Source organism: Physeter macrocephalus, chromosome 10, assembly GCF_002837175.3.
Source record: "Physeter macrocephalus isolate SW-GA chromosome 10, ASM283717v5, whole genome shotgun sequence".
NCBI classification, from domain to species: Eukaryota; Metazoa; Chordata; class Mammalia; order Artiodactyla; family Physeteridae; genus Physeter; species Physeter macrocephalus.
The window spans coordinates 36,698,850-36,710,571 of record NC_041223.1 but is presented as its reverse complement, the minus strand read 5'-3'; the positions used below and the strand labels follow the sequence as shown (position 1 = coordinate 36,710,571).

General features: G+C 38.1%; 1 protein-coding gene across 1 annotated transcript; it reads left to right on the top strand.

The window, feature by feature from the left end:
- The first annotated feature begins 6,641 nt into the window (after positions 1–6,641).
- On the top strand, positions 6,642–7,310 carry LOC102982145 (transcription factor BTF3-like). The gene has a single exon (XM_055087380.1). It carries the CDS (start codon positions 6,660–6,662, stop codon positions 7,146–7,148), a length of 489 nt encoding a protein of 162 aa, XP_054943355.1. The 5' UTR covers positions 6,642–6,659; the 3' UTR covers positions 7,149–7,310.
- Positions 7,311–11,722: the final 4,412 nt, after the last annotated feature.

Below are 11,722 nucleotides of genomic sequence, written 5' to 3'. Positions count from 1 at the left end.
TCCACTTCATTTAGTTGTTTTTCTGGGGTTTTATCTTGTTCCTTCATCTGGTACATAGTCCTCTGCCTTTTCCTTTTGTCTATCTTTCTGTGAATGTGGTTTTCTTTCCACAGGCTGCAGGAGTGTAGTTCCTTTTGCTTCTGCTTTCTGCCGTCTTGTGGATGAGGCTATCTAAGAGGCTTGTGCAAGCTTCCTGATGTGAGGGACTGGTGGTGGGTAGAGCTGGGTGTTGCTCTGGTGGGCAGAGCTCAGTAAAACTTTAATCTGCTTATCTGTTGGTGGGTGGGGCTGGGTTCCCTCCTTGTTGGTTGTTTTGCCTGAGGTGACCCAGCACTGGAGCCTACCTGGCTCTTTGGTGGGGCTAATGGTAGACTCGGGGAGGGCTCACGCCAAGGAGTACTTCCCAGAATTTCTGCCGCCACTGTCCTTGTCCCTGTGGTGAGCCACAGCCAGCCCCCGCCTCTGCAGGAGACCCTCCAACACTAGCACGTAGGTCTGATTCAGTCTCCTGTGGGGTCACTGCTCCTTCCCCCTGGGTCCTGATGCACACACTATTTTGTGTGTGCCTGCCAAGAGTAGAGTGTCTGTTTCCCCCAGTCCTGTCGAAGTCCTGCAATTAAATCCCACCACACTTTAAAGTCTGATTCTTTGGGAATTCCTCCTCCCGTTGCCGGACCCCCAGGTTCGAAAGCCTGACGTGGGGCTCAGAACCTTCACTCCAGTGGGTGGACTTCTATGGTATAATTGTTCTCCAGTTTGTGAGTCACCCACCCAGCAGTTATGGGATTTGATTTTATTGTGATTGCGCTCCTCCTACTGTCTCATTGTGGTTTTTCCTCTCTTTGGATGTGGGGAATTTTTTTGGTGAGTTCTGGTATCTTCCTGTCAATGAATGTTCAGCAGTTATTTGTGATTCTGGTGCTCTCACCAGAGGGAGTGAGCACACATCCTTCTACTCTGCCATCTGGAGCCAATCTCTGGAAATATTTCTTACTAAGATGCTTTTTCCAGGTACGTTTTGTGGACTCTAACCTCAGTGTCATGCTTTGTGTCAGTTAAAATCAGAAATTATAAGAGCAAAAATATAATATATAAACTTATCGTCAAAACTGACAATTAAGCAAAATGTACTGAATCCATCATTTATGTGAACTGTTCCTTTCTTGGAAAGTTTCTAATACTTCCTGTAAGTAGTCATAATGCAAATTGCCATGTCATGTGGTTCTGGCAAAAATTCACATTGAATTTGTTTCTTTTTTTTCTTTCCATTTGTCTTTCTTTTGGATTCTCTTTTGATGACAGTATTGCTTCATAAAGTTTATGATCTTCTTGTTTCTCTCATAGTTGCTTTGTTCTCCATGCTTTTTGTCTCTGTGAAGGGAGAAAACAATATGGGAAGGCAGTGAATAGAGCATAGGTTTCGAATATGGATAGGTCAGGATTGACCTTTGCTATGTTTTAGTTTGTACTAAATCACATTGAGAAAAATCACATCTGTGCCTCAGTTTCCTCAGTGTGAAAGGTGATTCTATTTGAATATAGGTTTGGCTGCATGTAACCAAGTCCCCAGATAGCCGGGACTTAAACTGAATAGAACTGAATAGAAATTTATTTCTCATTCATATAAAATCTGGGCTGGTATTGTGACTGCTCTGGGAAGTCATCAAGGCTCCATAAGACATCAGAGTAGAGACCCAGGCTCTTGCTGTCTGATTGTTCCAGTGTCCCTAGAGTGTTGTCCCCATTTCCATAGCCTGAATAACTCACTCTTTTTTTTTTAAGATTTTTTTTTTTCTTTTTGATGTGGACCATTTTTTAAATGTTTATTGAATTTGTTATAGTATTGCTTCTGTTTTATGTTTTGGTTTTTTGGCCATGAGGCATGTGGGATCTTAGTGCCCTGACCAGGGATTGAACCTGCACCCCCTACATTGGAAGGCGAAGTCTTAACTACTGGACCATCAGGGAAGTCCCCTGAATGACTCATTCTTACCACTACTGAATTCCAAATGCAGGGAAAAAGAACACGACCTGGAAGTTGTGACCATTGCTCACGTTCCATTGATGATACTTGATATCTGGCTGCACATAGCTGCAAGGGAGGCTGGGAACTGTAGACTTTATCTTGGGTGGCCATGTGCCTGGCTAAAAACTGGGGGTTTCATTATTCTAGAAGAAGAGGTGAATAGCTTTTGGGGATTAACTAGCATTATCTGCCATAGGCAGGGTTGACATATATTAGCCAGTAGGCATAGTAGTACCTCATGCCTACAATACTTTTAGGGGTCCACAGAAAGATTTTAATTTTAATTTCTTTTAAAATCAGGAGAAAAAATGAATATGATAATAATGGATATACAATAATGGAATCCAGCCTGTCTTATATTTTCCTTTATTCCACTGCAGTCTTAAAATATAATTTTTAATATTTTCTTAAAAAAGAAGAGTACCACAAAGGAAAAAGTACCTATGGACCACAGAGCCATGTTGTAGACTGAGCCATAGGGATGATAATAAAACCTTCCATATGGTATTGAAAGGTAGAGATATTATAGAACAAAATAAGATAATTACTTTTCCTTCATTGTCATTTTTACTTTAATTCTTATATTATCATTGTTGTATGTGTTTACTCTGAAGATACTAACTTTTCTGAATTTATCACTGTCATCTTATTTTCCAATGAACCTCTTCTCCCATATATAGTCCTATCTACATCTCTAATGGGGAGACAGGTTGCCTAATTTGAGGTCGACCAAAAGGCATGTTTGTCTCCAAATTTCTCATCTACTGACTTGCCCTATTAGAGACATTCCTTGGCTTAGACATTGACCCTGGTATGCCCTCGTTAAAAGTTCAACACATAATTTGAAAAAATTTTCAAAACATTGTGAAATTTTAGATCTTTATCTACGTAGAAAGATAAATGTCTACAAAATTTCCATGGCAAGGTGGGATTTTATTTACTGTTTTCATATTTATTTAATTTAATAATTTAAGTGACTTTTAAAACCAGAATCACACAATAATTATAATTTTTAAATTTAAATGTATTAATCAATTAGCAGTTACAACTCATTAGAATTTGTTTTATTGAGTAAGATGGTTGTCTCTTGACTGAGAACAGGCCCCAGGGATAAGGAATCATGGAATAAATGCATGTACTTCTAAAAGGGAATTGAAAAGATACCAGATTTACAAGGATAGTCTGTATCACCTTTGTTCTTTGTATTTTCAAAAATTTTAACCAGTAATTGCAAGTCATTTGTGCTACTGAAGAAACTGGGATATGTTTATTAATATGTAATATTCTGTAAATATCAGTATTTAAATCCTTAAAAATGAATATATTTTTTTCAATCATATCAGTAGCAATTACAATGGCAACCTATTTTATCCATGCTTTCTTCAAAGACTGTGATTAAACCTCTAATAATTTAAAATGACCCAAAAGCCTTGCTTTCCAAGCTAATGTGTAGTCTTGATGTATTGATGAGTGCTTGAAATCACAGGGTCAACCCAATACATCTTTCTGAGACAGAAATTTTACTCTTTATTATATTTACATTAAAGTATATTACAAAAATATTGTGGAATAGAGCAAGATATCCACATGAATTGTCAAAAACAAAAAACAAAAAATGGATTCAAAGAAATTCAACATGTGGATGAAGACTCTTGGGTCTGCCTATAGAGTTCTTGCTTTCCTTGTCCTTAAAATTATTTCAGTAAGAAAGTTTGAGAAGTACCACTTTAAATATTTAAAGAACCACTGTAAATATTTTAATATCACATTCCACCTGATCCAGCTTCAGAACATGAATACTGCATATAGTATGAATACCTAGGTAGGCCATTTGAAGCAAGAGACCCTCACACAATCAATTAGAAGATAGCCAGATGCCCATTATGATGAAAGAGTCATGGCTTACTGAGGAGGAGACTCTATCTCATGATTGTATCTAGAGATGAGCTCACCTAAGCCAGAGTCTCAGCAAAGCTCTTTACTCTGTAGTTGAGTACATTATCAAAATTTTGCATCCTTAAGAACTTAGGTTTTCTGTAACATGTTCCTATGTCCTTAGAAAAAGGGCAAGTGTCAAAATGCCTGAATACTACGTTACTTTTTAGACTCTTTTTGGTGAGTGGATATTTTAAACAAAATTGAGTCCCTGCTTTCAAAGTTTAACAAATTCACTTTTTTTTCCCCTGGCAACCAAGTAGTACTTAGCAGTTTTACTGGCTCTAACCAATGTCTTCCAGCTAGGCAAGGATAGCTGTTTTCTTTGGCCTGACTATTTGGAATCATCTGCAGGAATTTGGTTGGTCGAAAATATGCTTGACAGTTGAGTCCCCTTTCTCTCTGCCTTGTCTCTGTAGGCAGAGCTTGTTAAATTATTCTGTGTGAGTGTGTTGGTACCTGAAGTATGTGTATTTGCACATGCCACAGGGGTCTTATTCAATAATTTATTACTTTGATTCCTTAAGTAGCCACTTGTGACCTGAGTAAGAATTCCTCTAAATGGACTTACCCAGTTATACTTGGGAAGTAAACTTTCTCTTGTTTGGAAGTTTAGGTTTAGAAAATGTTTGCATTAGCCCTTAAGTATTTGACATGGTATAGGATATAGAACATAGTATAGAAAGGCAAGATTAAACAAACTACAGGCCCTTCTGTGATGGATTCTCATTGAAACCTTTCATTGCCTGGTTTGGTCTGATGTTTATGTCCTTGAGTGATGTGGGCTCCACTTCATCGTGAATATGATTTCACACTCTTGTAATCTATTATTACCTTATCAGATTACTTGATTAATATATAAATTTAATTTTACTTCTTTGTATCTAACTTGTATTCAGTCACTATAAGGTAAGAAATTATCTTACCATTAATTACTATGAACACCCATTCTTCCTAATCACTTCTTAGATTGTAAAAATAGATGTAGTCAGGATGAATCTCTGACTATAAAATTGAGTGTAACAATAGAGGTTTAGGGCTTCCCTGGTGGCACAGTGGTTAAGAACCCTCCTGCAAATGCAGGGGACACAGGTTCGAGCCCTGGTTCAGGAAGATCCCACATGCCACGGAGCAACTAAGCCCGTGCGCCACAACTACTGAGCCTGTGCTCTAGAGCCTGCGAGCCACAACTACTGAGCCCATGTGCCACAACTCCTGAAGTCCGTGTGCCTAGAGCCTGTGGTCTGCAACAAGAGAAGCCACCACAGTGAGAAGCCCGCGCACCACAACAAAGAGTAGCTCCTGCTCGCCACGACTAGAGAAAGCCCGCATGCAGCAACAAAGACCCAACGCAGCCAAAAATAAATAAATAAATAAATTTAAAAATACATATATATGTTTAAAATTTTTATATAATTCAGCTTACTGTCTATGTTGCACTCTCTCTTATAGTGGGGTAGAATATTTCCATTAATTTGGGATTTCCCCTCCTTCACATTTCTTTAGGATATATATTTAAGAATATATCTAAGAATTTGGAGAGGATAAAAGACATTGGGGGAGGGGATCCATGTGTTCTCTCTGTCATATTTGCATGGAGATAGCAAATGAGATATCTACTCTCCTAATTTGTCCTAAGTTATCACTCCACTTGGTTTGCTGCCAAGATGTCCTCAGCTCCCTAGGCATACTTTCTTTGGTTGTGAGGGCTCTTTTTCCTGATTCTGTATCACTCATAGGAGCAAGGAATCTTTCTGTTTCTCTCAGCCATCTCTGTGAGGCTGTTCATGGTCTCTTCAACTGAAGGTGTCACAGAGCCTTTCCCTTTCTAGGTACTTGTCTACCTAGAGAAAGAAAGAGAGACAGACAGACCGACAGACTGATTATTGACGTGTGTATCTATAAACAACTCTTAGAACAAGTGTAGACAGTTTGTTGTTTCTGGAAGCTTTTCCTAGGAACCAGGTACCTTTTGTTTCAGTGCTCCGTAAACACTCAGATCTTTCTGTCTCCCTTGGGCTTTCCCTCTGAGAAGTGGGGTACAAGATCCTCTCTCTGGGATCCAGGGAGGTCTTTGCTCTCATTTGACCTCTGTTCCATCTTTCTCCATCTCCCCTGCTGGAAAAAAGATTTTCTAGTCTGGATGAAAGTCAGATTACCTTCAATTTTTAAAAAATCTCTTTAACAACAACTAGGAAAACTTTCCTTAAATCAACCCTAAGTCAAGGAACATGGAGCAGACGATCTGCTCAAATTAGGGAAAAGGAAAGCAAGAAATTCTGGAAGGAAAAAAGGAACATGGGTGAATATCACAGAAGTATTATCTCACCACATTTAGGTCTTAATTGTCTATACAAGTTACCACTATCTGAGCCTTGTGAAAAGAAAATTAAAATCTTCTCTATTTTTTGGGAAATTTCCTTGGAATTGAACCAGTTGATTCAATCATCCAAGGGATGGTTTTCTAAGCATCTTGTCTCTTGTCTTTCTCCTTATGCTACTTCTTTCATTAAAAAACAAAACCAAAAAACTCCATAAGTGTGTGGGAGAAGGAAAATAAAAGTAGAACAAAAATTCAAATCCCTCTAGCTGCCATCTTGCATCCCCGCGTGTGTGCGCCTTATCTCAGCTGGTCTGCCTGAGACCCCCTGATTGCCAACCCTAGTCCCCCACGTGGCCCCATTTCTGGTCCAACAAGATGAAAGAAGCTATCATGAACCAAGAGAAACTCGCCAAACTGCAGGCACAAGTGCGCATTGGTGGGAAAGGAACTGCTCGCAGAAAGAAGAAGGTGGTTCATAGAACAGCCACAGAAGATGACAGAAAACGTCAGTTCTCTTTAAAGAAGTTAGGGGTGAACAATATCTCTGGTATTGAAGAGGTGAATATGTTCACAAACCAAGGAACAGGGATTCACTTTAACAACACTAAAGTTCAGGCATCTCTGGCAGCAAACACTTGCACCATTACAGGCCATGCTGAGACAAAGCAGCTGACAGAAATACTACCCAGCATCTTAATCCAGCTTGGCACAGACAGTCTGACCAGTTTAAGGAGACTGGCTGAAGCTCTGCCCAAACAATCTGTGGATGGAAAAGCACCACTTGCTACTGGAGAGGATGATAATGATGAAGTTCCAGATCTTGTGGAGAATTTTGATGAGGCTTCCAAGAATGAAGGAAACTGAATTGAGTCAACTTCTGAAGAAGATAAATCTTGAAGAAGTTACTGGGAGCTGCTATTTTATATTATGACTGCTTTTTAAAATTTTGTTTATGGATCTGATAAAATCTAGATCTCTAATATTTTTAAGCCCAAGCCCCTGGACACTGCAGCTCTTTTCAGTTTTTGCTTAATACAAAGTCATTCTTTGCAGCTAATTAAGCTGAAGAAGCCTGGGGATAAAGTTTGAAACAAAGGTTAATAAAGTTCCAAAAAAAGAAAATATTCAAATCACTAGTAGTTTTTTCTTATAAGCTAACATAGAGAAAGACAAATTGCTGGCAGGGTTTGGTACATTCTGTGACTTTCTCTAACCTAAATTATGCTTTTTCTGAGAGTTGTTTGTAAATACACAGGTCAATAATCAGTCGGTCAATCTCTCTCTCTCTCTCTCTCTTTCACATATCCCAGGAGGGCAGGTACCTAGAAAAAGGTCCACAAATTTAATGTGCTCATAGTTGACATCATTGCTCATTTTGGCACTCTGTCACCTTGAGTCTGGTGACCAGGTTTTTTCAACAGTTATTCCATGTAGTCACTATCAATCACAGTTGACATACAAGATGAAATCTGTTTGATATCCTTGCCTAGTGGTTAAAAAAGTGTGCTCTGTTACCAGACTGCCTGTGTTCAAGTCACTGTTCTATCATTTATGAACTGGGGAAACAGTTTGGGCAAGACATTTAACTTTTCTAAGCCTCAATTCTTTATGGAGTAATAATAAGAACTACCCAAAAAGTTATTGCAAAAATTAAATGGAATAGTCTATGTAATGAGCTTAGAGTAGTGCCTAGCCCTCAAAATACTTTAGCTTTTATTAATATTACTACTATTATTCATATGAGGTGTTTTCTATTTAGAATATCCAGGGAAAGGTTGACATATGATTCCAAATCTGTGAAAATTCCATCTGCCTATATTTTCTCAAATGTAAGAAAGGTTTTGTGATGTTATTGGGAGAATATGTGAGTAACCATTCTTGGAACCCTTGATTGTGGGGGCAGATTGGCTGCACCCATTAGTTATTAGAGCTGGAACAAGAGCTATCACTGTCTACACTATACCACTTTATTAGGGGTCAGTGTGGACAAAAAACCTTTTTTTTTGTTATTTATTTATTTGTTTGTTTTTCAGCACCTAAAGAATCCATAGTTGTGGGGAATCTTAGCTAATTTGAAGCTTTTCCTCATCCTGACAGATCGGATAGAATCTATGCCTAGTATCAAAAGTTATTATAGTTGAAATGCTCAGACTAGAAGAGTAAATGTTATTAGCTTTTCTTCCATGAGAAATCAGGCTTAAAAAGGGTAATTTAAACCCAAAACAAAGGGCAGACTGGCAGAGATACACATATCCACTTAGGGACAGATGGATTGAATCTACTCTTGTATTGGTAGCCAATTAGGTAAGTGAAAACTTCTGCTTTGAGTGTTTAGCTTCAAAAACTTGATATAACAGAAGTTTGATTATAATAACCGAAATTAGAAATAGAATTACAATGCTATATTGTAACTGGAAACTGAAAACAGGTGTGGTTCTTTGCTCCTCTCAAGCAAAGAACCAATTTTTGAGAAGGAGACATATATGAAGTTTGAATATATTGTATTACTGGAAAATAGGTTATATAAAAATTTTCGTAAAGATAAGCCCCAGGGTTGACCTCACACCGAGATGAGCAAATAATTCATCAATTATTGAACTTGTGAAAAGTAAATGGGAAATACTATGGTGTAGTAGAAAGATTAACTTAAAACCAGTTGTAGATCCTTTAAGCAGTCACCAGTTAATTAATTAACTAATTAATTAAAATAGGATTGATTGTATGCCATTTCCTGATTGGATGAAAAAAATAAAATGGTATTAATGACAGTAGTGAGTAGAGAACACAAAACTGGAGTCCAGAAGAGAGAGAAGAGCTGTCATGTATAATGGGTTCACTGGCTTAAAGTGGTAGTTAAATGCATGGGAGTGAGTGAAAATCATCCACAGAAAACAAATAGAAGAAAAAGAGGAGATAGACAAGGATGGAGCATCAACCTTCAGGGAGGAATAAAAGAAAAGGAGGCAGAACTAACTGGGACAAATAAATGTCAGAGAAGTGGCAGAGAGCAGGCTAGGGGGAGAGGACTTTGAAACTGAGGAAGTGAGGCTTCTGGTTCAAGATGACAGGTTGCACATACATATGTCTCTTCTTCCACAAATCCCATTGAAATAAAATTTTAGAGTACCAAGGGTAAGAAATTTATAACAGTTCTCCAATGAGGCAGAGACATACGCAAACCATTAACCTTGATGAATTTCTGGAAGATGGAAAATATGTGATATATTAAGGAATACAGGAGCAGAAGCACAGCCAGATGTGCACACGCAGAGGCTGCTGTGGAGTCAGGAGCCAAGCTCCCTAATGGTGGTGCCTCCAAAATGCTTCCAACCTAGAGATAAAAGCTCCAGTTTCACGAGGGGGTATGGCTCCGATATCAAGGTCAATGTTTGTCTCTAAATGGTTGTACAAGTTAGCACCTGTTACGTAAGCACTGTTTGCCAAAGGAATTGGTTTGGGATTCCCAAAATAAAACCCAGGTAGTGTGGGCCTAGCTTGCTCCCTGCTGTCTGCTCACACAGTTTAAAGGAAAGCTGTCTGTGGGCTCAGAACTCACAGTCCATCCCTCTCACTGAAGAGAGGCCTGGTGGGGGAGAGAACTACATGCCAGCAGAGGGAAACCAGGTCAGCAACGTGTACCAAGTAAGTAGTCCTCAGTTCATGAGTTTAAATGGACACATATCATATTAGAGGAAAAATAATCATACACACATATGCGCAGTGCCAATATGAACCAAGGAATCAACTTTGAAAGAAACTGATTATTCAGGACACAGAATATAATTTCATATATATCTTCATAAATACTAAGGAACAATAAAGAAATATTGGAAATTTAAAAATATGATGTCTGAAATTAAGAAAAATTAAAAAGAAGTGCTGGAATAAAACCCTGAGGAAATCTAGAAATTAGCCTAAAAGAAAAATAGGAATGTATACAAGAAAACTTTAAAGTCTTAAAGGATCTATCTAGGAGAACTAGTCTTTCAAAAAAAGTTTCAGAAAGAAAAGGAATATTCTAAGGAAATTATCAGAGAAATAATGGATGAAAATATATTTCTGAGACATAAACACATGCATCCTCAGCTTGAAAGGGCACACAGAATGAGGAGGACATGAATGAAGAAGAAAAACCATACCTAGACAGAGATTCAGGAAAAGTAGAAAGATCCCAAAAGTCTCCTCTTACTGCCTCTAATAAATGGAAATCCAGCTTCCCATCAGAGACACTATATGCTTGAAGACTGAGGTCTGAGAAAAATGTGATTTGTAATCTAGACGTAAATGCTCAGCCAAACTCTCAATTAAGAGTTCCAGTAAACTAAGGACGTTTTTAGATATGCAAGACTTAGAAAATTTTACTGCTTGTCAACCATCCTCTTTGGAAGACTTACTCTCTATTTATCCAACAAAACAACAAAGGAATGTGAGAAAAAGGGAAAAGAAAATGAGATCCATGAAACAGAATACCTAATCTATTGTATATTATGGTTGTGTAGTAGAATCCCTGTTTTGTAGGAAACATACACTACAGCATTCAGAAGTGATAGAAAAATTGAGTCAGCAACTCACTCTCAAATGATTCAGAAAAACTTATGCTTTGTATTGTACCTTCAACTTTTCTGTAACTTTGTGATTATTTTGAAATTGAAACAAAACAAACAAAAAACAAAACGAAGAAAAGAGGCTATACAGGTTAAAAAACAAGCCCCCTCACCCAAGGCATGGCCTACCTAAAACTCCATCCCCATCCTCCATTCCCCAGCACTCTCTATCCCACCTTCCTAGCATCAGTCAACAGTTGACGTACGTAATAATGTATTTAATTATTTATATGTTTCTTATCTTTTGCCTCTGCCTCACTGCTGGAATAAAATTTGTGAGGAGCTCTCTTCATTGCTCTATCCCCGGAACATGGAAAACTGCCAAGAACATACTGAATTCTTGACAAATATTTGTTGAGTGAACTAATAATCTTGTTATTACAAACATTAGTAATAAGTAAAATGTCATTCTTTATAAAATATTAATGCTTTCCAAATACTAAAATTGCAACTACTCAATATTGCCTATTATTTGAGATTCCAAACTTTCCCTTCAATTTCTACGTGAAAAGAAGTCTACTCCAACACCACTTGTAAGATTATTGTCCCCTGAGATTTTCTTGAAAATGAGATGTCTTCTGCAAGTCAGTCCAAGGGAGGAAATTTTCAAATGCTAGATCGCAATCTTAAGAGTATTGAGAAGATGGTTTGCTACATTATTTTTTTTCAGAACAGGATATCAATAAAAATATTAGGATAGGTAGCAGAAGATTTTTTTTTTTTTTTTTTTTTTTAGCGGTACGCAGCCCCTCACTGTTGTGGCCTCTCCCGTTGCGGAGCACAGGCTCCGGACGCGCAGGCCCAGCGGCCATGGCTCACGGGCCCAGCTGCTCC

What these genes read in the sequence shown, in the direction of transcription:
- LOC102982145 (XM_055087380.1), top strand. Translation starts at nt 6,660, where the DNA reads ATGAAAGAAGCTATCATGAACCAAGAGAAACTCGCCAAACTGCAGGCA.